At 38.1% G+C, this 27,881-nt stretch overlaps 1 protein-coding gene across 1 annotated transcript in view; it reads left to right on the plus strand.

Annotated features, from left to right (window-relative positions):
- The window catches only part of SVOPL (SVOP like), a 79,682-nt gene that overhangs the window by 32,245 nt on the left and 19,556 nt on the right, over positions 1 to 27,881 (plus strand). The window contains 4 exon segments of the mRNA XM_024128910.1: positions 3,803 to 4,008; positions 4,679 to 4,805; positions 5,730 to 5,811; positions 7,743 to 7,832. Of these exon segments, the coding sequence (XP_023984678.1) occupies positions 3,803 to 4,008; positions 4,679 to 4,805; positions 5,730 to 5,811; positions 7,743 to 7,832 (505 nt within the window).

Genomic DNA, 27,881 nt, shown 5'->3' on the forward strand with positions numbered 1-27,881 from the left:
CCCGGACCGGGGCACGAACCCGTGTCCCCTGCATCGGCAGGCGGACTCTCAACCACTGCACCGCCACGGAAGCCCTCAAAGCTAGGTTTAAATAAACAAGCATTTCAGTGGGAGAAAGCCCACTGAAGTAAATCCCTTCTGAGTGCTCTGGGGAGAAAACACAAGGCAGACACTAGCAATGCTTTATCTTTCTGCTAATACCACCAACCAAAAAATAGATATAAAATAACAATATAAAAAGAAAGAGAAAGAAAAAAAATCCAAATCATCTACAAACAGCTTTTAAATTTTTCATCTGAGTGTATGAGCTCTGTACTAACCATTTGCAGCCTGGTCTCTTCCCTCACCACATTCCAGGAACTGATCCTTTGAGGTCACTGATAATCAAATTCAAAGGAATAGACTCAGTGGTCCTGTCTATACAGCCATGACCTTGAGTAAGCAAAGATTTTCTAAACAGGACACAAAAAGTGCTAACTCTAAAGGAAAAGATTGATGAGTTTGCCTACATTAAATTAGGAACTCTGTGTCCTGAGAAATCATGAAGAGCCTGAAAGGTAAGCCACCAACTGAGAGAAGAAATTTCTAATTTATATGTCCAACAAATTATATATACATGTTCTACATATTATTAATATATATTTCTATTATATAATTTTTTTCAACAAGAAAAACATACACAACCCAGTAGAGAAATAGGCAAAAGACTTGAACAGGCACTTGACCAAAAATGTGTATCAAATAAACATATGAAAACATGTTCAACCTTAAAGTCACCAGGGAAATGCAAATTAAAACCAAATGAGACACCATTACAAATCCACCCAAATGGCTAAAATTTAAAAGACTGAGGACTTCCCTGGGGGTGCAGTGGTTAAGAATCTGCCTGCCAATGCAGGGGACATGGGTCTTCTCCCTGGTCCGGGAAGATCCCACATGCCGCGGAGCAACTGGCCTTCCCCCTGGGCCGGGAAGACCCCACATGCCGCGGAGCAACTAAGCCCGTGCGCTGCAACTACTGAGCCTGCGCTCTAGAGCCCGCGAGCCACAACTACTGAGCCTGCATGCGACAACTCCTGCAGCCTGCACACCTAGAGCCCGTGTTCTGCAACGAAGAGTAGCCCCCACTCGCTGCAACTAGGGAAAGCCCGCATGCAGCAACGAAGACCCAACACAGCCAAAAATAAATTAAAAAAAAAAAGTTTGAAAAGATAACTTTAAAAAAAAATAAAAAATGAAATTAAAAAGACTGACCATGTTGGGAAGGATGTAAAGTAACTGGAATTTTCCTGCATTCCTGATTGGCATTCAAATTAGTACAACCACTTTGGAAAACTGTTTAGAGGTTTCTATTACAGTTGGAAGTATGCCTAGCCTATGGCTCAGCAATTCTGCTCCTAGATTTATACCCAACAGAAATGCATAGTAAAATAAAATAGCATTATATTATTTGTAACAGCTCCAACTACAAACAACCCACATGCCCTTCAACAGGTATAATGGATAGATTCTGTTATATTCATAAAATAGAATACTACACAGTAATAAAAATGAGAAAACTGGTGCTCTGCACTCAACATGGCTGAATCTTACAAATGTAATAATGAGCAAAGAAAGTCAGACACACAGAATACATATTATGTGGTTCCATTTATATAAAGATTCAAAACAGTAGAAACTAATCTGTAGTGTTTGAATTCAGGAAAGTGGTTGTCTATCTGCCTTTCCCAGATATAATCACTAAAAATAGGTTGGCGTCTCCTCTTGAGACTCCTTAATTTTTAAAATACTCTTAATATTTGGGAAATTCCCTGGTGGACTAGTGGTTAGGACTCGGTGCTTGCACTGCTGTGGCCTGGGTTCAATCCCTGGTTGGGGAACTGAGAATCCCACAAGCTGCGTGGTCTGGCCGAAAAAAAAATACACTTAATATTTGGAAATTAAGCAAAAAAAAAATTAAAGCTACCTTAATAACAAGAAGAAATATTGTGATTATTGTCTTCCTCTGAAATATTTCATTATGAGAATTTTTAAATGCACATGAAAGTAGGGAGGATACCATGATGAACCCTGATTTATTCATTGCCCAGATCTGACAATCACTGATATCTACCCATATTTACTTCAGCTGTTTTTTTCTGTTCTGAAGTATTTTCAAGCAGGCCCTAGACTTCATGCCATTTCATCCCCAGATACTTCATTAAGAGTCTCAACTACTGGAGGACATTTTCTTAGATGATTCCAATCCTAAAATCACACCAACGAGATTAACAATCATCACTTTAATATCATCCACTATGCAGATCATATGTGATTTTCCTTGATTGTCCCCATCTGTGTTTTACACATGGCTTTTACAACCATTTCTATAAAAATGAGAGAGGCAGGAGGGGGCCTTCTGGGAGGCTGATATTCTTTTTCTTTTTCTTTTTTTTGGCCACGCAGCTTGTGGGATCTTAGTTCCCTGACCCGGGATCGAACCCGGGCCCTCGGTATTGAAAGCACAGGGTCTTAACCACTGGACCGCCAGCGAATTCCCGATACTCTTTTTCTTGAGTTCGATATAGGAACTTTTCTGTATGTTATGTTTATATCTCAATAAAAATATCTATTAAAGAATAGACAGAAAAAAAGATAGTAAGAAAACATCAAGCAAAAGCAAAAACCTTCCATAGCTTCATGGCGTCCGAAAGGCAGAATTTTAAAGATGATGCCCAAGAGTTCCAACACCTGCGGATTCAATCAAACACTAATTTGGATGTAGATGTGAAGGGACTGTAGATGTAATTAAGGTTACGAGCCTTAGAATAGGGAGAGTATCCTGAATTAGGCAGGTGGGCTCAATATTATCGCTTGAGTCTTTAAAAGTAGAGAAATTTCTCCAGCTGGAATCAGAGATGCAGCAAGAAGAGAAAGCGTGAGAGGTGAGGTAGGAGAGCGTCAGTGCATGAGAAGGACGCGAGCTGCTGTTGCTGGTTTCACAGACAAGGAATGAAGGAAGGCTGCCGAGTAATACCGACTTTATTCGGAAAGCCAGCAGACGGAGAAGATGGTGGACTAAACTCTTAAAGAACCATCTTAACTTGGAAGAGAATTTAGGCTGCTTTTATGCTAAGGGAAAAGGGGAAGCGGGAGGGTTCAAGATTAAAGGGTAAAGGTGGGTTGCAGACTTCCTGGAGCCACCTGGCCTCAAGGGAAGCATAACATTTCTCTGTTCTTCTGCTTGCTCACAAGGCTGCACCGTGAGGCTCCTGCAAAACTTCAAGTCGTTAGCAGTTATTTTTACTTTACCACACTTATCTCTGCTGATTTGCTAGCTGAAAACGAGCTTATCTACAAGTAGTAGCCATAACTAACCCGGGACCACCGGGGATGGGAACTTTCTTCAGGGAACTTAATGAGCTGTTTGGCCACAAGCAACATTTCTCTAATATTTAACTCTTTCTGGTCAGGGCTACAGTACATGAGCTGTAGAATGAGGGAGACAGTTTCAACGCAGTGTTAGTTCTGTTCTGCCTCTTACAAAACTTCTTCCTGGCCTGAGGGGTCCTCCCCCATCTAGTTCCATCCAGCTTTTTCTTGCAAATCCATTTCCCACCCTACAGCCTCCGCTGAAGGCCACACCCTAGTATCCCCTTGAAACGTGTCCCCACTTTCCACTCCCCACTCCCCTCCCCTCCCCTCCCTACACCATGCCTTCCACCTGAGAAGCTCTCCCCGCTTCTCCCCACCTCTCAGGGTGCTACCCCTCCTTCAGGCCTGGTGACAGCCTTTCCTAATGTCCATCTTTTCTTGCTTCCAGGCTGGGCATCTCTTTCGCCTACTACGGGGTCACCCCGGCCAGTGCGGAGCTGCTGGAGCGGGACCTGGTCTGTGGCTCGCGGTCGGAGTCTGAGGCAGTGGTGACCGTAGGGGTCTCGGAGGAGAGCCAGAGCCCCTGCTACTGCCAGGTGTTTGCCCCTTCCGACTACCAGAGCATGATTATCAGCACCATTGGCGAAATTGCTCGTAAGTATCTCTCTATTGGGTGGCTCTCTGTTTTGGTTGGGGGGCGTGCAACTCAGAGTCTCAGAGGAGAGAAGAGTGACCTGTCATACACTTGACTCCTGCGTGGTAGAAATGGACGAGTCCCCAGATCATGCTGAGGTGTCTCCAGGGCGGATCAGTGTGGGGAGAAGTCTGGAGCAGTGGAGCTTTGAATCAGTGCATGTGTCAATTCTAAGATACATTCCCTACATTGTAACATCTCCGAAACTGGGATGTGTCTCACAATGGCATGTTAGATTTCAGTTGGAAACACTGTTTCTGCTTTAATAGACATAAAATAATGGTACTTAAAAATCGATGGCATCTTGAATTTGAAAAACAGTATAAACCATTTAAAATATAGGTCTAGCAAGTTGGCAGTTTACAACAGACCTACGTGCTGTAATAAGCATCCTGGGCATAAAATATCCTTCATATACTGCAGTGCTTGTCGCTCTCGGATCCCCGTGGGAAAAGCATATTGAAGGAGTCATGAAGTTGATGACAGTGTGACTGGGTCTGGGCTGGAATATGCATGACGTTTGGATTAAGTTGCTTCTTTCTGAAATGAGAGGGAGGAATCCATGCCATTGTTAATAAATGCCATTTGCTTTCAAGGTTCTGAAAATTGTCTTTGTCATTTTTTTCCTAGTGAATCCTTTAAATATCCTGGGCGTTAATTTCCTGGGAAGACGGCTGAGCCTTTCTATTACCATGGGATGCACAGCTTTTTTCTTCCTTCTCCTCAATATTTGCACTGGTTGCTTTAAAGCAATCTAGTTTTGTGCCATGTTTTTTTTTTTGTTTTTTGTTTTTTTTGTGTGTGTGTGTGGTACGCGGGCCTCTCGCTGTTGTGGCCTCTCCCGTTGTGGAGCACAGGCTCCGGACGCGCAGGCTCAGCGGCCATGGCTCACGGGCCCAGCCGCTCCGCGGCATGTGGGATCTTCCCGGACCGGGGCACGAACCCGTGTCCCCTGCATTGGCAGGCGGACTCTCAACCACTGCGCCACCAGGGAAGCCCTGTGCCGTGGTTTTAAAATGAGGTTTCCTGACCCATGGCCTTCAGTGGAGGTTAGGGGCAAGTCCCTTTCACCAAGAGAGTAGAGTACAGGCTGCTTGTTTGACTAGAACGATCAAACAAGCCCCTGGTACCTGCCCCTGCCCCTCCCACTCCCCTCTTCCTCCTGAGCAGGTCCATCTTCAGCACTCGCAGGACATGGATACCAGCGTGGGAGTATTCAGTTTGCTTACCAAGATATTTAGGATCTTTATGCAAAGCTTCCTGGAGAATGGAGACTCTGGTTGTTTACCAAATGATCTGCACCATTGTCAAGATAGTGATGTAGACAGCATACCTGTGGTGGGAAAATTCATTGCACTCTAAATTTGTGACCCTAGAGTGGGCCTCATTTATAATATATATGATTTATTCTGCAAACTGTCTGTACCATTTTCCAAGGGTGGTGGCAGACGTGTGCTCATCTTGGAGGGCTGGGCTGGAATGGCACACTTTGGGGGAACAGGATTGAAGGATTGAGTCAGGCTTTTGCTTTAGGACCCCACAGTCAGGTCAGCTGGAGAGCAGCACCTCCCTCGGGACCTGGTCTTCAGGGATGTGTGTTGGCATCTGTAATGTACTGGGATCGGGGCCCCGGAAGGCCCTCCGTGTTGCCTTTGGTAACGTCTCGCTTCTGGTTCCCTAGTGCCGGCCTCGTCGACTTCCTCTTCATGCTGAGGGCTTTGGTGACGTCCAACTTCAACACCATCTATGTTTACACCGCTGAGGTTAGTTTTGGGGAAGGGGTTGGTTACATCAAGGTGTGCGAGGTGAGCTACATAGAGCAGGTGTTTGTCTATAGATCACACGTCCCTAGCTTCTGTTGACTTTTGATGATTTTCTAAAACCATCCTATTAAAATGACACCAGAAGGTTTATTTGATGTGGCCTTTCTCCTGCCCCATGGGGTCTAGTGAAAGCCAGTCTCTGAGAAGAAAGATAGGACCTTCTCCCTTTCTCACTAAACTGCATCCACTTAAAAAACAACTCTTGCCCTCATATCGTGCTTCCCAAAGAAACAGGGATAGGGCCCGGTACCTGCGTGTTGCTGATAAAATGTAAAACACCCTATTTCTCCCTTTTTAAAATTAGAATGTATTTTTCACCCTTATTCTTTTGAAAGATCACATCCCACTCTGTCTGTTGTTTGTTGTAGGTAGCTTAAATTCGAATGTAATAGTAATTTATTCTTAATTTATTAAATTACCATATCTACTTAATATATCTACTTCTGAGGAGCTTCTCAGAAACCACCACTTTAAAGAGCAAATATTCCTAGAAATAAGCAATATCTGAGTAGGAAACTTAGTATTTTAACTGGTTTTGCCTTTCGTTGAGCCAGAGAAAGTGGTGCTATAGGGACTGCTAAAGCTGCATTCATCTTCATCTTGGGAAATGTAGAAGTCTGTTTAGAATACAGATGACATAGCAAAACCACAGAGAAAAAGATTCTTTTCCCGTCACATAGATAAAAATAGGAAATTATGACACATTTGACATATATGTAGTATTTCATTTAGTTCCATTAACAATCTTCTAAAATTATTGTGAATTTGTGAACTTAAAAGTCTATGTGTATTGTGGTGTGCCTCTAAAATTATATTTGGAATATTCAATTTAACATATTTTGGGATGTGTTTATTTAAAGGGTCGTTCCTAAGTATTTTTTCCCTGATACTTATTGCTTAAAAAAAAAAGATGTGTACCTGAAGTTGCTTGTCTTCTATTATTTCATCTCCTAGAATTGTCAAAAATGAACAAAAAAAATTGATATTAGAGCAAAGATCGTCTGTATGTATCTGAATCCATTGTTTTCAATAGCCATCAGCCTCATTCTCTAGAAAAAGAAAAAGTCTCTGTGAAAAGGCACTCCACCCCCAGACATTCTTATAAATGTAGCAGTGCCCCGCAGGGCAGGAAAGCATCTTGTTTTTTGCATTTGGCAGATGGTGGCTAACACGATGTGGCCAAGTAAAGAGGCCACATGCTTTGCTTCAGTGAATTGATGAAAACTGATCAGTATTTATAGCGTTAAGAGAAAATTTTCTAAAATTAAAAGAAGCATTCTTTCATATATTCTCCCTAAAATCTTCTTCCTTAAATACTATTTGCTTATTTATTAAGACCTCTGAATCAGTGAACTACAGATTAATGAGGTTTTACTATAAATGCAAGAAAGTTGCAGCAAGAAAGTAGACTGCACCAAAAGATCTTACAACACAAACATGGTGAATGGTGTAGCATGTATGTGGCACTCTCGTCAATTCTTTTCACTGTATCTGTATTAGAGGTTTGGTTGGATTGTTATTATTTGGGGAGTATTTTCTTTCCATTCAGTAGAACCACCTTTATACATTTATAGCTCTAAAGTGGAAATCTTCTGTCTGATTGCAAACACCTTTCTAAAATTACGTTTGGAATATTAAACACATATTTTGGAATTTGCTCACTTAAAGGATAATTTCTCAGTGTTTATTTTCTGATATTGTTAAAATTCAAAGTTGTATACCTGAGAAAAGGAACATCTTCTATATCCTATATATCCATATAGAATATTTGGCCTTTTATATATACCAAAGCCTGACCTGTGGAGGGCAGGGCAGAGGACTTGGGAAAGGGGTTTAAGCTAACTGATGCTTTCTACTCTCCTCTACTCCAGGTCTACCCCACAACGATGCACGCTTTGGGGATGGGGACCGGTGGCTCCCTGTGTTGCATTGGTGCGATGGTGGTGCCATTTATATCCCAGGTACAGCCCAGGGGTCTCTGTAGGGAGGGTATGTCTAAGGGAGGTGGAGAAAGAGGGACCTGGCTCCCTTCAGGTTAAGGGTTTAACCAAGGATTTGTTTACTTGAGTTTCCTTGAGGTGTTGTTTTCCCATTGTCTGGTTAATTTGGCTGGGAAAGGAGGCTAAATTAATGCTTCCAGTCTTCCAGTCAATGGCATGTATTGCATTGCATGCAGGGTTTAGATTGCATGCTGGACATTGTTGGGGGAGGATGCAAAAGCCATGAATGACACAAGGGGCTGGAGTGGCTGAACGACAGTGAGCTCCAACCCTGACACTGTCAAGGGTGCAATTGTAAAACAGCACAGAAGTACAGGGAGGCTGAACCAGGGTGCAAGGGTGTGGCCCTGGGCAGGTTAAGTCCCGCATTTGGACAAACCAGGCACAGGCTGGGAGAAAATCCAGGGGTGATCTGGACCGTTGGATGGGCCCTGTTTCAGGAGAGAAACAGAGGCAGATATGGTGACCCACATGGTCATGGTTCCTCAGAGGGCCAAACAGCTTTCCCCTCTGCCCTGATCATTCTCTTCTGGCCACGAGAAATGGAAATCCACCTGAGCTGGCTGCAGCCAAAGACAAGAGTGAGGCTGGGTCCTGGGTGGGCCTGATCCAGGCAGTGAGGGCTGTCAGGGACCCGGGCTCTGTCCTCCTCACATCTAACTGGGGCCCAGGGTCACTGAGCATTCAGGCTGTACTCCCTCAAGACCAGTGTGCTATACTTGTCCACGGACATGGCCGCCCCGCAAATCCCAAACATCTATCCTTAGATCCAGGCACCAGAAGACACCAAAGTACTCTCTGCATCCCAGAAGGATGCTCTCTCTGGCATCTCACTGGCCAGGCCTGGTCAGTTGTTCATAGTTGAGCTAAATCAGCTGTGGCCAAGAGTCAGGCTTATGGATGAATGCAACCGGGGAGGGGCAGTTTTCAGAGAAAGGGGGTTGACATGGGCTAAACAGACTGTAATGTGTATTTCTTATAATTTAATGGGATTTTGCTACCACCCTTATTAAAACTATTTTGGGAATATTTTGCCTACTTAATTAAAAATGAGGGCAGTTTTGGTCTTGCAGTTTTGCTTTTCACAGTTCTTTTGCACTTATTATTTCAGCATGTTCAGAAAAGAATGTAATGGTGAAAGGCAGCAGTAAAATATTGATCCTATTTCTGGATGATCAGACCGAGGTAGAGTTTATTTTCCAAGCTTTAATTAGGAATAGAGTCTCTGGGTTCTCAACCACTTGGAACATTTTCTCTGGGTATTTGTGGGCATTTATCTTTGAGGCCACCCTGCTTTTGGCGACTTTGTGGACCAGGAAATATCTCAACTAGGACCAGGTCTTCTGGGGCGCAGGGCTTTGTTCTGCTTATAGCATCCTGCTCGGGGAGTTCTCAACTCTTCACAGTGAAGTCACCCAACTTTCTATGCCCCCCTCATCTGTAAAATGAAGATAAACAGTAGCACCCACTACGTAGGTTTCTTCTCAGTATTAAATGAGATTAATACATACAAAGCACTGAGCCCAACATTTGACACATAGTAAGCCCTCAATAAGAGTCAGCTAATAACCATAACGATGATCAATAGCATCAAGGCCAAATGCTAAATATTCAAATAAGAGTATTTCTGTTACTGAGAAATATTTAAGTCCAGTTGAGTTATTTCAATCACTATGCAATTGGAAAGTTTTGCTTTCCTCATCAGGTTTAGGATGGGAAGTTAGAATCTGGGAAGCCTTGTGTTTGCTCGTAGAATATTTGCCTGGGTTTGGAGTGGGGCCGGCTGCTCCAGGTAGACAGTGAGAGCTTGGTGACACTCTCATGAGCTCATCAGTCAGTGTACCCTTGGACGCGGTTCTCAAGCTTCAGTGCATATCAGAGTTACTAGGGTAACTTGATACCGTTGGTATCAAGTTACTTGGTCTCAAGTCCAGATTCCTGGACTTCAACCAGAGATTCTGATTCTGTTTATGGGACCATCACCTACAGTTTTAGCAGGAATCCAGAGTGAATCTGATGCTATTGGTCTGGGGGCCAATGAGAGGTGTGGCCATCAACAAGGAAACTGACTTTACTTTCACTTAATTTTCTTCTTCCTCCTTTTCCTTCCCTTCCCACTCCCCTTCCTTTCTCCTCCTCTTTCTTTTGTCCTTCATTTAGGAACTTATTTTGATGACTCATTCGACAAGTTGTTTTCAGGGTAATTCTCTACAAATTCTACAAACTGCCTCTTTCACAGTTTGGCAGTTAGAATGCCAAAAAGGACTCCATAAGCTACAATCTATATTTGATAGAGTAGAAGCAAGAATTTATAAGGGAATTCCACGCTTCCACTGTAGGGGCCGGGGGTTTGACCCCTGGCCGGGGAACTAAGATCCTGCATGCCGCGAGGCACGGCCAAAAAAAAAAAAAAGAAGAATTTATCCCAATTCAACATTCAACCAGCATTTATTGCACGCTTACTCTGTGCCTGACATTGTTCTCTTTATTTACAGCAGTAAATAAGCCAGACCAGGGTCCAGTGGTGTGCTGGAACTGGCCTGCACTGGCTTGTGAAAGCTGATTGTTAAATTGTCAGGAAATTACTTTGCAAGCTAGTTGATGTCACGTTGTAGCTTGAAATTAGCACGGTGGTGTTTTTTATCCCATGGCCACAGGCAAATGCTACCATCAGGACTGTTTCTGGAAAGCCTGTTAAACATTTCGCAGCACACCACCACAAGAGTCCTGCTCTCAAGAGGCTTACTTTCAAGTTGAGTGCTTTACAAATATGCACAAAATTAAGATGATTCAAATTAATTATTTGCATATCTTAATTATTTGCATATCTGTAAAGCACTCAACTTGAAAGTATGTTGGGAGGCAAAGATAATGAGTGAAAGGGATGACAGACCTTCCCCCCCACCCCCTCTTTTGGCTCAAAATTCCTCTACTGAAAGATAAATTGAATTAAAATCCATACATTCCATGAGGGACAGACCTTTTTATTTTTATTTATTTATTTTTATTTATTTATTTTTATTTATTTATTTATTTTTTTGAGTTACGCGGGCCTCTCACTGCTGTGGCCTCTCCCGTTGTGGAGCACAGGCTCCGGACGCGCAGGCGCAGCGGCCATGGCTCACGGGCCCAGCTGCTCCGCCGCATGTGGGATCTTCCCGGACTGGGGCACGAACCCGTGTCCCCTGCATCGGCAGGCAGACTCTCAACCACTGTGCCACCAGGGAAGCCCGGGACAGGACTTTTTAAAAGACAAGGCTTCATATAGCAATATTTTAGAGTAACTATAAATGGAGAGTAGCCTTTAAAAATTGTGAATCACTGTATTGTACACCTGTATGTAACTTACGTAATAAAGTATATCAACTGTACTTCAATTTAAAAAAATTATAAAAAGAGGCAAGGCCTCTCTGGGTAGGTGACTTTGGAGTTGAGACCTGAAGTATAAGAAGCTGACAACTTGTAAAGGGTAACAGCATTTCAGGTGGGATGACATCTGGTCCAAAGTCCTGGGGATGGGAAGAGCTTGGTGTGTTTTCAGAATAGAAAATAGCCGTGATGAGCAAAGTGCAGAGAAGTACAGGGAGAGAGTGTGCCTTGCAGGCCTACTTTGGATTTTTTTTCTTAGGAGGAGTGGGAAGTAATTGAAGGGTTTTAAGCAGTGTCATGATCAGTTTTGCAATTTACAAAGAGCATTCTGGTTGCTGAAGAGTGAATTGGCAGGGGATTGGGAGAGGGCAAGGGGGGCACAAGCTTATCATAAGACTCTAATTTCACATCGCCATGTACTCAAATGAAAAGGGAGATTTCAGAATTCTGGAAAACCATTTCTCTTATAGAGGGAAATACTACATAAAAAATTTTAATTTCTGCCCAGGAAAAAAAAAAATACTAGACAAGGATGAAAGACAAACCTTTACTTTTCAAGGGTTTCAAAAAACCCTAATTGAATTGTCACAGCTGAACAATGATTTTGTTGTCCTGTTGAATGCCTGACCTTCCCCAGAAGCAAGGAAACAATGAATCAACGCATAAGATGATACACAGAACTTCACCAGTTAATGGGAATAAAAAATCTATCCATTTCATCGTTTCATTAGTGATTTCTAGTAAGCAGTAAACTTACTGAGAAACTATGTTGTCCAAGATAAAGTCAGACACTAGTTAAAGTGGTAGGGACAGATTTTGATTAGTAATTATTGCAGTAGGGAAAAAGAGACCAGTGTGAACTGAATTCAACTTTGATTTGTATGGAGGTGACTGGGCTTTTTAAAGGGAGAAGAGAGAATAAGACAAGAAAGGTCTCAATAGAGAAAGGGAAGTGAAAATCGGCAAAAAGTGCTAAGAGGGGTTGGTCCATGTGAAACCCAGACAGGAGCCCTATCTCCAGGTATCGATCGGAACAAACAGTAACTTTTTTGGAAGCCTTGAGTATGTTCAGGTAGGCACTTTTAAGAGAGCTAGGGTCATCAGAGGGGTGTGGCTTTGAGCTGTTAGAAACTGTTAGTCTTTGTTCAAATCTTTATATACCAAGATTGAGGCCTAGGTGAGAAGCAGCTTAGAAAAGCCTGGCTAGGGTTTGGTCAAGGAGAAAGTTTTTGTCAATGTCAAGTGTGGTTCATAAATACATTTGTGTTTATTGTATTTTCAGTGATTTAAGAGATTTCCAAAGGCAATTTTGACCACGTGATATTTTCTTCTTCCACACTGACAACACAAAAATTAAAAACTAGAAATAAAATTTTACTACCCTAATATTTTACTGGAGATAACAAATATAAATATTTTAATGAAGCCCTTGCAATATATCTAAGCATATGTACATATAAATATGCATGTACATTTTACTCAAGTATGATCATAGTTATATACTTTTTATTTTTTTAATAGATTTAAAATACTTTTTTGGAATTCAATTGTTAGCATGATATTTATGGTAACATTATTCGTAGGGTGATTCTTTCCACTTTAATGAGATCTATTTTTATTTTAATTAATTTTTAAATTTTACTGAAGTATAGTTGATTTACAATGTTGTGTTTCAGGCGTACAGCAAAGTGATTCAGTTATACATATACATATACTCATTCTTTTCCAGATTCTTTTCCCATATAGGTTGTTATAGAATACTGAGTAGATTTCCCTGTGCTATACAGTAGGTCCTTATTGATTATCTATTTTATATATAGTAGTATGTTTTTGTTAATCCCAAGCTCCTAATTTATCCCTTCCCCGTTTCCCCTTTGGTAACCATAAGTTTGTTTTCAAAATCTGTGAGTCTGTTTTGTAAATGAGTTCATTTGTATCATTTAAAAAAATTAGATTCCACATATGAGTAATATCATATGATATTTGTCATTCTCTGTCTGAATTACTTCACTTAGTATGATAATCGCTAGGTCCATCCATGTTGCTGCATATGGCATTATTTCGTTCTCTTTTATGGTTGAGTAATATTCCATTGTCTATATGTACCACATCTTCTTTATCCATTCCTCTGCCTGTGGACATTTAGGTTGCTTTTATGTCTTGGCTATTGTAAAAAGTGTTGCAATGAACACTGGGGTGCAAGTATCTTTTCTTTTAAAAAAAAATTAATTAGTTAATTGATTTTTGGCTGAGTTGTGTCTTTGTTGCTGCGCGTGGGCTTTCTGTAGTTGCGGCGAGTGGGGGCTACTCTTCGTTGCAGTGTGCGGGCTTCTCATTGCGGTGGCTTCTCTTGTGGCAGAGCATGAGCTCTAGGTGTCCAGGCTTCAGTAGTTGTGGCTCGTGGGCTCTAGAGCGCAGGCTCAGTAGTTGTGGCTCACGGGCTTAGTTGCTCTGTGGCATGTGGGATCTTCCCGGACCAGGGCTCAAACCCGTGTCCCCTGCATTGGCAGGTGGATTCTTAACCGCTGTGCCACCAGGGAAGCCCCAGGGGTGCATGTATCTTTTCAAATTATGCTTTTCTCTGGATACGTGCACAGGAGTGGGATTGCTGGATCATATGGTAGTTCTATTTTTCATTTTTAACGAACCTCCATACTGTTCTCCATAGTGGTTATACCAATTTATTTATTTATTTTTTAATTGAAGTATAGTTGATTTACAGTGTTGTGTTAATTACTGCTGTACAGCAAAGTGACTCAGTTATACATATGTATACATTCTTTTCCATATTTTTTGCCATTATGGTTTATCACAGGATATTGAATATAGTTCCCTGTGCTATACAGTAGGACCTCATTGTTTAATCATTCTATATATACAAGCTTGCAGCTGCTGATCCCAAACTCCCAATCCATCCCTCTCCCACCCCCTCCCTCTAGGCAACCACCAGTCTGTTCTCTATGTCCCTGATTCTGTTTCTGTTTCAAAGATAGGTTCATCTGTGTCATATTTTAGATTCCACATGTAAGTGATATCATATGATATTTGTCTTTCTCTTTCTGACTTACTTCACTTAGTATGATAATCTCTAGTTGCATCCATGTTGCTGCAAATGGCATCACCTCATTCTTTTTTATGGCTGAGTAGTATTCCATTGTATATATGTACCACATCTTCTTTATCCATTTATCTGTCCATGGACGTTTCGGTTGTTTCCGTGTCTTGGCTACTGTTGAATAGTGCTGCTATGAATGTAGGGGTGCATGTATCTTTTTGAATTATAGTTTTGTCTGGATATATGCCCAGGAGTGGGATTGCTGGATCATACGGTAATTCTATATATTTTTAGTTTTCTGAGGAACCTCCATACTGTTTTCCACAATAGCTGCACCAACCTACATTCCCACCAACAGTGTAGGAGGGTTCCCTTTCTCCACACCCTCTCCAGAATCTGCTATTTGTAGACATTTTAACGATGGCCATTCTGACTGTTGTGAGGTGATACCTCATTGTAGTTTTGATTTGCATTTCTCTAATAATTAGCGATGTTGAGAATCTTTTCATGTGCCTATTGGCCTTCTGTACTTCTTTGGAGAAATGTCTATTTAGGTCTTCTGCCATTTTTGGATTGGGTTTGTTGTTGTTGTTGTTGAGTTGTAGATTTGTTGTATATTTTAAACATCATAAACTTGACAATGGAATGGGTACTTGCACGGTACATTCAGCATAACGAGTGGGCACTGTATCTCAGGGAATCAACAGAGGAAAACAAAGACCCACTTGGTTATTCAAGAATACACTCCATTCAGGGGAGGGGACAGCAAAGACTAGAGACAGGAAGGGGAAAGGTGAGGTTTCCTACATCCAGCTCCCACACCAATGAAAGGTGGGAGCCCAAGCCAAGCTATTAAAAATAATGAAAATGCACTTCAGCAAGCTTTACTAATGATTTTGACTTAATAAGAAAACAGAGTAGATGAAATTGAAGCAAGTTGTACCTAAATAGTTAGGCTTCTAATTTTTTTTTCTCATGACAAAACTGAAAAAGTTCAGATGTTTGAAACAGCCTTATTGCTAAACTTAGAAAGAGACCATATTCTTTGATCTAGTATCTTGTATGGCATTATTATTTAAACTGAGTTAAATGGACAGTCCATAAAAAAATGTGTAGGACACCCTCCTGTTCCCACTCTTTGCCACTGTTTTCCTTTATTGGCGACATGGGAAATTTCAGATATAGGTAAATATTATTTTTTAAATTCTGAATTAAACAATGTTGAGCTCCTCTCAAAAAAACCTGTCTATGCCTAGTAACATAAATTGTTGGCAGAAATTATATGTGATCTTAAAGCATAAAAAGGCACCCAACATTTCCCTTTTGTGGAATTTGTGGTTATTAGGAAACCAGCAAAGGTCACCACATAGTAACAGACATATAACCCACTAGGTGGCGCAATGATGCAGAAATAAAAAAGAGATTGCTGTTTCCTTTCAAATTTAAAACTTCAAAACGTAGTTTGGGGGAGATTAGAAACAAACTTTAAAAATTACAATAAAACCCCACCATTATAGCTTTTATAAGAGGCAAGGTACATTTGCAACTCGAGGGAGAAAACTAAAAGAGGAAAATTACACTTTTATTTGTCATTCATTAATATTTTTAAAAAACCACTAGAGCATACAAATTACAATCAATTAACACCCTATGAGGTTTTTGACCCTGCTCTGGTTGTGGGATAGTCAAAGCAACTTAAACCATCTGGAAGGTAGAAGACAGCACTTTCTAATTGTTAATCGCAGGACCTAATTGGTATGGTGGAACATATTCCAGGAGAAAAAGTTACAGGATTTAGAGTTTCACATAGAAGGTGGAGTCCATTCACTGGTTCATTCAATAAATATTTATTAAACACCTTTTTCATGCCAGGCTTTGTACTGAGCACTAGAGATTAAACAGTGAGGGAAAATAAACAAGGTCCTGCCTTCATGGAGCTTACAGGCTAATGCGGGCCCACCTGTAAATCAAGGAGCCTGTCAGCAACTGTAGAACTAAAACTGTGACACGTGCTTTAAAGGGCAAGTACAGAAAGGTCTAGAAGAGGAAGAACTGGCCTCTCCAGGGACATCAGGGAAGGCTTTCCTTCTTAGCGATCCCGTGGAAATAGGGAATGCAACCCACTGAGGGAGGACAAGGAGATAGACCACCACCACGGCTGAGGCACAAAGAGGGAGGCAGATGGGGGAGCCTGGGTCTCAGTAAGGATCTTGGTCTCATCTATGAGTAAAGTAAGTAAAAGTCTGAGGCAGATCAATGGCACAAGTGGATTTGCAGTTTTATATATTTGAGTCCAAATTCCTCATTTTACTGAGAAGCAGGGAAGAAATCTAAGCCTAGATCGGTAGCCCCAGTAGATTACTGGGTACAAGAGATGGGAAGAAGGAAATAAGGGAGAGGTGCACTGAATTCCCGGGGCAGGCAACCACCAGTCTGTTCTCTATGTCCCTGATTCTGTTTCTGTTTCAAAGATAGGTTCATCTGTGTCATATTTTAGATTCCACATGTAAGTGATATCATATGATATTTGTCTTTCTCTTTCTGACTTACTTCACTTAGTATGATAATCTCTAGTTGCATCCATGTTGCTGCAAATGGCATCACCTCATTCTTTTTTATGGCTGAGTAGTATTCCATTGTATATATGTACCACATCTTCTTTATCCATTCATCTGTTGATGGTCATTTAGGCTGTTTCCATGTCTTGCCTATTGTGAACAGTGCTGCTGTGAACATAGGGGTGCATGTATCTTTTTGAATTATAGTTTTGCCTTGATATATGCCTGGGAGTGACATTGCTAGATTATATGGTAATTCTATTTTTAGTTTATTGAGGAACCTCCATACTGTTTTCCACAGTGGCTGCACCAATTTACATTCCCACCAACAGTGCAGGAGTGTTCCCTTTTTCTCCACACCTCCTCGAGTATTTATTGTTTGTAGACTTTTTGATGATGGCCATTCTGACCAGTATGAGGTGATGCCTCATTGTAGTTTTGATTTGCATTTCTCTAATAATTAGAGATGTTGAGCATCTTTTCATGTGCTTTTTGGCCATCTGGCTGTCTTCTTTGGAGAAATTTCTATTTAAATCTTCTGCCTGGGACTTCCCTGGCGGTCCAGTGGTTAGGACTCTGCACTTCCAGTGCAGGGGGCACGGGTTCGATCCCTGGTTGGGAAACTAAGATCCTGTGTGCAGCGCAGTGCGGCACCTCCACCCCCACTAGATCTGCTGCCCATCTTTCGATTGGGTTGTTTGTTTTCTTGACATAGAGCTGCATGAGCTGTTTGTATATTTTGGAGATTAATCCCTTGTTGGTTGCTTCATTCGTACGTTATTTTCTCCCATTCTGTGGGTTGTCTTTTTGTTTATGGTTTCCTTTGCTGTGCAAAAGCTTTTAAGTTTAATTAGGCCCCATTTGTTTATTTTTTTTTATTTCATTACTTTAGGAGGTGGATCAAAAAAGTTATTGCTGCGATTTATGTCAAAGAGTGTTCTGCCTATGTTTTCATCTAACAGTTTTATAGTGTCCACCCTTACATTTAGGTCTTTGATCCACTTTGAGTCTATTTTTGCATATGGTGTTAGAGAATGTTTTTTTTTCTTTTTTAAATTATTTATTTATTTATTTTAACATCTTTATTGGCGTATAATTGCTTTACAATGGTGTGTTAGTTTCTGCTTTATAACAAATTGAATCAGCTGTACATATACATATATCCCCATGTCTCTTCCCTCTTGCATCTCCTACCTTCCCACCCTCCTTTTTAAATTTTTAAAAATTTTTAATTTTTGGCTGCATTGGGTCTTCGTTGCCGTGTGAGCTTTCTCTAGTTGTGGCGAAAGGGGGCTACTTTTCATTGCGGAGCAAGGGCTCTAGGTGCATGGGCTTCAGTAGTTGTGGCTCGAGGGCTCTAGACTCAGGCTCAGTAGTTGTGGTGCATGGGCTTAGTTGCTCCGCGGCATGTGGAACCTTCCCAGGCCAGGGCTCGAACCCATATCCCCTGCATTGGCAGGCAGATTCTTAACCACTGCGCCACCAGGGAAGTCCCATTAGAGAATGTTCTAATTTCATTCTTTTACATGTAGCTGTCCAGTTTTCCCAGAACCACTTATTGAAGAGACTGTCTTTTCTCCATTGTATATTCTTGCCTCCTTTGTCATAGATTAATTGACCATAGGTGCATAGGTTTATTTCTGGGTTTTCTTTCCTGTTCCATTGATTTATATTTCTGTTTTTGTGCCAGTACCATACTTTTTTGATGACTGTCGCTTTGTAGTATAGTCCAAAGTCAGGGAGCCCGATTCCTCCAGCTCTGTTTTTCTTTCTCAAGATTGCTTTGGCTATTCAGCATCTTTTGTGTTTCCATACAAATTTACAATTTCTTTGTTCTTGTTCTGTGAAAAATGCCATTGGTAATTTGATAGGGATTGCATTGAATCTGTAGATTACCTTAGGTAGTATAGCCATTTGACAATATTAATTTTTCCAACCCAAGAACATGGTATGTCTTTCTATCTGTTTGTGTCATCTTTGATTTCTTTCATCAGAGTCCTATAGTTTTCAGAGTACAGGTGTTTTGCCTCCTTAGGTAGGTTTATTCCTAGGTATTTTATTATTTTTGATGCAGTGGTAAATGGGATTATTTCCTTAATTTCTCTTTCTGCTCTTTCATTGTCAGTGTATACAAATGCAAGAGATTTCTGTGTATTAATTTTGTATCCTGCAACTTTACCAAATTCATTTATGAGCTCTAGTAGTTTTCTGGTAGCATCTTTAGGATTTTCTATATATAGTATCATGTCATCTGCAAACAATAACAGTTTTACTTCTTTTCCAATTTGGATTCCTTTTATTTCTTTTTTATTCTCTGATTGCTGTGGCTAGGACTTCCAAAACTATGTTGAATAAAAGTGGTGAGAGTGGACATCCTTGTCTTGTTCCAGATCTTAGAGGGAATGCTTTCAGTTTTTCACTGTTGAGAATGATGTTAGCTGTGGGTTTGTCATATATGGCCTTTAGTGTGTTGAGGTAAGTTCCCTCTATGCTCACTTTCTGGAGAGTTTTTTTTTTTTTTATTATAAATGGGTGTTGAATTTTGTCAAAAGCTTTTTCTGCATCTATTGAGATGTTCATAGTTTTTATTCTTCAGTTTGTTAATGTGGTGTATCACACTGATTGATTTGTGGATATTGAAGAATGCTTGCATCTCTAGGATAAATTCCACTTGATCATGGTGTATGATGCTTTTAATGTATTTTGGGATTTAGTTTGCTAGTATTGTGTTGAGTATCTTTGTGTCTGTGTTCATCAGTGATGCTGGCGTGTAATTTTCTTTTTTTGTAGTATCTTTGTCTGGTTTTGGTATCAGGGTGATGGTCACCTCATAGAATGAGTTTGGGAGTGTTGCTCCCTTTGGAACTTTTGGAAGAGTTTCAGAATGATAAGTGTTAACTCTTCTCTAAACGTTTGATAGAATTCACCTGTGAAGCCATCTGGTCCTGGACTTTTGTTTGTTGGAAGTTTTTAAATCACAGTTTCAATTTCAGTACTTGTGATTGATCTGTTCATATTTTCTATTTCTTCCTGGTTCAGTCTTGGAAGGTTCTACATTTCTAAGAATTTATCCATTTCTTCTAGGTTGTCCATTTTATTGGCATACAGTTGCTTGTAGTAGTCTCTTATGGTCCTTTGTATTTCTGCGGTGTCAGTTGTAACTTCTCCTGTTTCATTTCTAATTTTATTGATTTGAGTCCTCTCCCTGTCTTTCTTGATGAGTCTGGCTAAAAGTTTATCAATTTTGTTTATCTTTTCAAAGAACCAGCTTTTATTTTTTTTTAATTTATTTTTAAAATTTTCTGTATGTATTTAATCTCTAGTCTCGTTCAACTGCTACGCAGTTTTTGTCACACATTTAACAGATATTTATTGAGTTTCTACTATGTACCAGACTCTGTGCTAGAAGAATTCAGACACATTGATTTGATTGATTGGATTTCAAAAAGCTTAGAGTACAGTGGGCATCCAAAGGTTTGATACACATAAAACTTCTTAATAAGGCACTATCATTCTATGATTTTTTCTCAGTTTCTAAATTTGGAGTCTTTTTAATACTTGGGGAATGACCAAATTAACCAATAGCACTATGATGCTGAAAGCACTTACATTATAAAAAATATACATAATTATTCTGTAATTTATTATAAGGCAAATATGCAGGGCATTTGCTTAATTATTATTTTAATAGAGTACCTTGTCCATTTAGGGAGTTAAATTTAAAATATCATGATAAAATCATAATAATTATGACATTTAGGTAACCTCACCTAAACCTATAACTTCAAATAAAATCAGTGACTCCCAAATGTGTATTTTTGGCCAACAGCTTGTTTCTGAGTTTCAGAAACTTGAAACCAATGCCCTGCTAGACATTTCTACCTAAGTATCCCTCAAGTACTTCAAATTCAAAAGGTTCATATATAAACACAATATTTTCTCTCACAGAGCTGCTTTACCCTGAGTACATTTTAGATTAGTTATTCATCCCAGTCCCAAGAGTTATAACCTAATCCCCTGCTTCATATTAATTCACCAATATCAAATACTATTTATTCTAGGTTCTAAAAAACTTTAAAAGTTTGTTTTCTCATAATAAAAATAATGCTATCAAATAAAATTCGGAAAGTACAGGAAAACAGCAAGAAATATAATCGCTTGTGATTTTACTATGTAATAGGTAAAATGCTATGTAATATTTCTACTACTCCTTTTCTTTCCTAAATATAGAGTTTTATAGGAGGTTTCTTTTTTCACTTAGTAATATATAATATAAATGATTCAGTACACTGCTTTTAAAAATTTCATGTTATATCATAACGTGTTTTCAATTATGCCATTTGGTCCTTGTAAACTCTATTTTTATTATTTTTTATTTTTTTAACATCTTTATTGGAGTATAATTGCTTTACAATGCTGTGTTAGCTTCTGCTTTATAACAAAGTGAATCAGCTATACATATACATATATCCCCGTATCTCCTCCCTCTTGTGTCTCCCTCCCACCCTCCCTATCCCACCCCTCTAGGTGGTCACAAAGCACCAAGCTCTCCCCGAGCGATGCAGCTGCTTCCCACTAGCTCTCTATTTTACATTTGGTAGTGTATGTATGTCAGTGCTACTCTCTCATTTCACCCCAGCTTACCCTTCCCCATCCCCGTGTCCTCAAGTCCATTCTCTATGTCTGCATCTTTATTCCTGTTCTGCCCCTAGGTTTATCAGAACCATTTTTTCTTCTTTTTTTTAGATTCCAGAACCATTTTTTCTTTTCTTTTTTTTAGATTCCATATATATTAAACTCTATTTTTAAATGCATGCAAAATTCTTAATTACCTAATGTTCTGTCACACTCTGCAATCTGGTTCACATAATTATTTTTTCCGCATTATTATAAAGGTTATTTTAACCAGTCTCCTCTAAAATCTATAATCTACATTGAGCTATAGTTAGCATTTGAATTAAAAAATGATTCACTTCCTTTCTTAAAAATGTATTGTGGGACCTCTGTATCCAGGATAGAAGGAAGGTACCTAATTAACTCTCCTGCTTGAAAAAATTAAAAACACTCAACAAAATATGTAAAACACATTTAAAAACATTGGACATCATATAGCACAGAACAGTTATGCCTGAGATAGGGAAATCAAAGAGGTAATCCCTATGATTGCCCAACTTTATTGCCTGGGAAGAGTTTCCAGGCTGTGACCCAAGGTAGGGAAACCCAAGCAAAATCTGGAGCTCTTACAGAATGGAGTAGATGGAGTTGAGAGTTCAGGGAGGTCAGTGTGACTGGAGTTTACAGAATAGAGTACTACAGAGAAGCGAGCTGCAAAGAGAGAAGACTCTGTATATCTGTAGAGGGACCCCCTTGAGTACTCATCAATGTTCTGATCAGCATAAACATGCAAATAAACTATCTGAGGCCAAGGAAAGAGTTGCCTGAAAAGATAACAGGGAAAAAACATCTTTGCAGCACAATCAGAGCTGGGAAAAATACAGTTCCCATGAGCCAGAATAGAATAACTAATAATTCTCAGTATCAGGTAAAGTAGAATTTTGTAGAAAATCCTACAAAATCTTACAAAAAAGTAGGAAAGAAGAATTTTTGCCTCCTAAGTGGGCAAAAGAAAAAAAGGTGTTTGAGAAAAAATTAATCTGGCCCTGCCCAACAAAGATTTAAATCAAGTTCCAAAAAGATTAAATGATTTCCATGTAATTTAACTATGACCCAGACAAAGTTCAAGAACATATTTTATGAATGAAAATTCCTAGACAGTCAATAAAGTAAAATTACAATTTCTGTCATCTAATAAAAAATTACCAAACATACAAATAAACAGGAAAATATAACCTATACTGAAGAGAAAAATCAATAAATGAAAAACTGCATTATGCAGATGATAGAAATTTTAGGCAAGAACATTAAAACAGCTATTATACTATATTCCATGTGTTCAAGACAGTAAAGGAAATAGTGAATATATTAAACAAAAATACAGATGATATGAAAAAGACTCAAACCTAATTTGTAGAGAGAAAAAGTACAATGTCTGAGATGAAAATATACTGAATGGGATTAATAACAGATTAAAGACAACAAAAGAAAAGTTTAGTGAACTTAAAACTTAGCAATTGAAATTATTCAAAATAAAGCACAGAGAAAAATGAGTGATAAAAAATGAGCAGAGAATCTCTGAACTATGGAGTAACATCAAGCAATCTAACATAGATGTAATGGGAATCCCCAGAGGAAGTGGGGGGTGCACGTAGAAAAATATTGATAAAAATAATGGTCAAAATTTTTCCAAATTTGAGGAAAATGCAAACAAATACATTCAACAAGCTTAATGAACCCCAAGCATAAGAAATATAAAGAAAACAACATCAGGATATATAACAACCAATTGTTTAAAACCAGTGAAAAATTAAAAAATCAAGAAGGCCATGTTGGGGGAGGGAGAAGAAAACAAATTGTGTACAGAGAAATGAAGATGACAGATTTCTTATCAGAAATAATACTAACCAGAAGAGCACTAACAACATCTCTAAATTAGAGAAAGAAAAAAAATCTACCAATCTAGAATTCCTTAGCTAGTGAAAATGTATTTCAGAAATTAAAATAAAATAAAAAATTTTTCTAGATATACAAATTTCATGTAAGTCATTACAAGCAAACCCTCACTTAAAAAAGAAGAAGTTAAAGAAATGTTTCAAGGAGGAGGAAAATGATGCTGGCTGGAAATCTGGATTTACATAAAGAAATAAAGAGCACTAGAAATGGTAGATACGTGAGCAAATGTGATAATCACTTTTCTTTGAAATATAAATGACCCAAGAAGAGAAAATAACAAAGTATTAAGAGATTAAAACATAGTAGACATAATTTATGGCAACAATAATAAAAAGAACAGGAGGAAGGAAATGGAGTAAAGTATTATAAAATTCTTACATTATATGTGAATGGTATAATGTTCAAAGTTAGTCAGAATTAGACTATGTTATTTTAAAGATGTATACAATAAACCCAAAGCAACCACTAAAACAAAACAAAACAAAACAAGGTGATTTACCTTTTAAGAAGATAAAGGAGATTTAATGGAATCATAAATTATTCAATCCAAAAGAAGGAAGAAAATAATGAAAAGGAAACAAAGACATATGGGAAAATGAGAAAATAATAGCAAAATGGTAGATATAAACCCAACCACATCAGAAGTCACATTAAATATACATTATCTAAAACCCTAAATAAAAGAGATCATCAGATTGGATAATAAAACAAGATTCAACCATAGGCTATCTGCAAGAAATGTACTTAAAATATTAATATTAAGATATAATTAAAAATAATAGGAAAAGATATGTCAAGCTAACAGAAGTCAAAAGAAAGCTGGAATGATTAAAATATTATCAGACAATATGAATTTTACAGTAAAAAAAATATAACCAGTGTAGAAAAAATAAGTTATTATTTCATAGGGATGAAGGAATCAATTCATTAAGAGGACCCAAGAAACTTAAATATTTGCAACTGATAACAGAACTTCAAAAGGCATGAAGCATAAACCAACACAACTACAAAGAGAAATAGAAATCCATATTTATAGTCACACATTTCAAAATCCATCTCTCAATTAATTGACAGAACAAGTAGACAGAAAGTCAGTAAGAATAAAATAAGTAAACAGCACTATCAACCAACCTGAGCAAACTGACATTTACAGAAATCTTCACCATGCTATAGCAAAATGCAAATTCTTGGGTGCACTCACAGAAAATGTACTAAGATAGACCATACTCTAGGGCATAAAACAAATCTTAATAAATTTAAAATTATTCAAACCAAGTAAAATATATTTTCAAACCGAAATGTAATCAGATCAAAAAGCAACAGTAGAAAAATATCTGAAAAAAAAAATCCCCCAAATTTGAAAACCAAACAACACATTCAAAATAACTCTGGGATCAAGGGAGAAATTAAGATAAATTTTCATGATTATTCAATTGAATTAAAATGAAAACACAACATAACAAAATTTGTGAAAAGAAGCTAAAACAATAGAGAGGAATTTATAGCATTAAATGCGTACACTGGTGAAAGAAGATCTTGAATTAGTAGCTTCAGCATCACCCTAAGAAACTAGAAAAAGAAGACCAAATTAACTAGATAGTAAGCAGAAGAAAGGAAATAATAAAGAGAAGAAAATCACTATATTGAAAATAAATCAATAAAACTAAAAGCTAGTTCTCTGAAAAAAATCAATAAAATTTGTAAACTTTTAACCAGAATAATGAGGAAAAAGAGAATAAACACATTATCACAAATTAAACTGGTGAAATCATTACAGATTCTACAGATGTTAAAAAGATAATAAGGAAATAGTATAAACATAAGTACACAAAAAATTCAGTAACCTGCGTGAAATGAACCAATTCCTTGAAAGACACAAGCTGCCAAAACTTACACAAGAAGAATGATATAATCCAAATAGCCCTAAATAGCAGGTAAATTGAACTTCCAGCTTAAAAGTTCTCACTAGGAAAAACCAGGTCCAGATAGCCTCAGTTGTGATGGATACCAAATTTTCAGGAAGAAATAATACCAAATTTATACAAATAGAGAACTGAAGAAGAGGAAATATTTTCAAATTTATTCTAAGAGAACATGACCCTGATATCAAAACTAGACAAAGATGCTACAAGAAAATTACAACCCCAAATCTATCAAAAACATAGATGCAAAATTTAACATTTTAGCAGATCAAATTCAAAATATATAAAAAGTCTACTACATCATGCTCAAGTTGGGTTCATCTTGAAAGTATAAGCCTGGTCTAACATTTGAGAATCAATGTATTTCACCACATCAACAAACTAAATTTAAAAAACCACAAAGGACTATCTCAATAGATGCAGAAAAAAAATATTTGACAAAATCTAATGTCTATTCTTCATAAGAACTCTCAGGCAACAAGAATTTATCCATTTCTTCTAGGTTGTCCATTTTATTGGCATACAGTTGCTTGTAGTAGTCTCTTATGGTCCTTTGTATTTCTGCGGTGTCAGTTGTAACTTCTCCTGTTTCATTTCTAATTTTATTGATTTGAGTCCTCTCCCTGTCTTTCTTGATGAGTCTGGCTAAAAGTTTATCAATTTTGTTTATCTTTTCAAAGAACCAGCTTTTATTTTTTTTTAATTTATTTTTAAAATTTTCTGTATGTATTTAATCTCTAGTCTCGTTCAACTGCTACGCAGTTTTTGTCACACATTTAACAGATATTTATTGAGTTTCTACTATGTACCAGACTCTGTGCTAGAAGAATTCAGACACATTGATTTGATTGATTGGATTTCAAAAAGCTTAGAGTACAGTGGGCATCCAAAGGTTTGATACACATAAAACTTCTTAATAAGGCACTATCATTCTATGATTTTTTCTCAGTTTCTAAATTTGGAGTCTTTTTAATACTTGGGGAATGACCAAATTAACCAATAGCACTATGATGCTGAAAGCACTTACATTATAAAAAATATACATAATTATTCTGTAATTTATTATAAGGCAAATATGCAGGGCATTTGCTTAATTATTATTTTAATAGAGTACCTTGTCCATTTAGGGAGTTAAATTTAAAATATCATGATAAAATCATAATAATTATGACATTTAGGTAACCTCACCTAAACCTATAACTTCAAATAAAACCAGTGACTCCCAAATGTGTATTTTTGGCCAACAGCTTGTTTCTGAGTTTCAGAAACTTGAAACCAATGCCCTGCTATACATTTCTACCTAAGTATCCCTCAAGTACTTCAAATTCAAAAGGTTCATGTATAAACACAATATTTTCTCTTACAGAGCTGCTTTACCCTCAGTACGTTTTAGATCAGTTATTCATCCCAGTCCCAAGAGTTAACCTAATCCCCTGCTTCATTTTGTTTTTCACACACACACACTGTATTTTATTTTTACAAGAGATAAATAAACGGACACCAAGCATTGTAAATGGATGACCACAACAAAAGCAACAATGATTGCAATTACCAAACACGAAACACACTCATACTATGTCATAATATTGACATTCAGTCCAGTAATCCTCCACTGTAACAGTTTCTTTACTTTGCAGTGAAAGACATCATGTATTTTTAAATTATCAGCACTCACCTGTGGGATTTTTTTTTTTATTCAAACAGAAAGTCACAAAAATTATAATCCTCATCATTTTACTCAGTCCCATGTATTAATTTTTTTATCTTGATCTTTTGTTAGCACTTTTATGAATTCATCAGTTTTCCATTAGAGTTCTGAAAATGCTTATTCATTCAGTTCAGCAGTATAGTCAGTTACCAGAAAGCTGTACCTGTCAGAGTCTTTTCCATGAATTCCTTGAAGATGAAACCCTTTTATAGGAACATTTTTGTAAAAGCATCAGAGTACACCCAGAACTGTCTGTAAATGACAAAGGCTTAAAAATGACCACGGTTAAAGATTTGATGAAAGTTCATTATAATGCAATTGATGAGGAAATTTAGTTATTTCTGAGATATACATTTTAAAGTAATAACTAGAATTATGACTTATAACATTATACCAGAACATATAAGATTTTTAGAAATTTCATGTAATGTCTGAAACATTTATATTAATATATTTCCATACAAATAACCCAAAGAAAGTTTAGTATTAGTTGTTTCTATTGTTTGTTTCCTTTTTTATACTGCAGGTTCTCATTAGTCATCAGTTTTATACACATCAGTGTATACATGTCAATCCCAATCGCCCAATTCAGCACACCACCATCCCCACCCCACTGCGGTTTTCCACCCTTGGTGTCCATACGTTTGTTCTCTACATCTGTGTCTCAACTTCTGCCCTGCAAACCAGTTCATCTGTACCATTTTTCTAGGTTCCACATACATGTGTTAATATACGATATTTGTTTTTCTCTTTCTGACTTACTTCACTCTGTATGACAGTCTTTAGATCCATCCACGTCTCAACAAATGACTCAATTTCGTTCCTTTT

Source organism: Physeter macrocephalus, chromosome 5, assembly GCF_002837175.3.
Source record: "Physeter macrocephalus isolate SW-GA chromosome 5, ASM283717v5, whole genome shotgun sequence".
NCBI lineage: Eukaryota > Metazoa > Chordata > Mammalia > Artiodactyla > Physeteridae > Physeter > Physeter macrocephalus.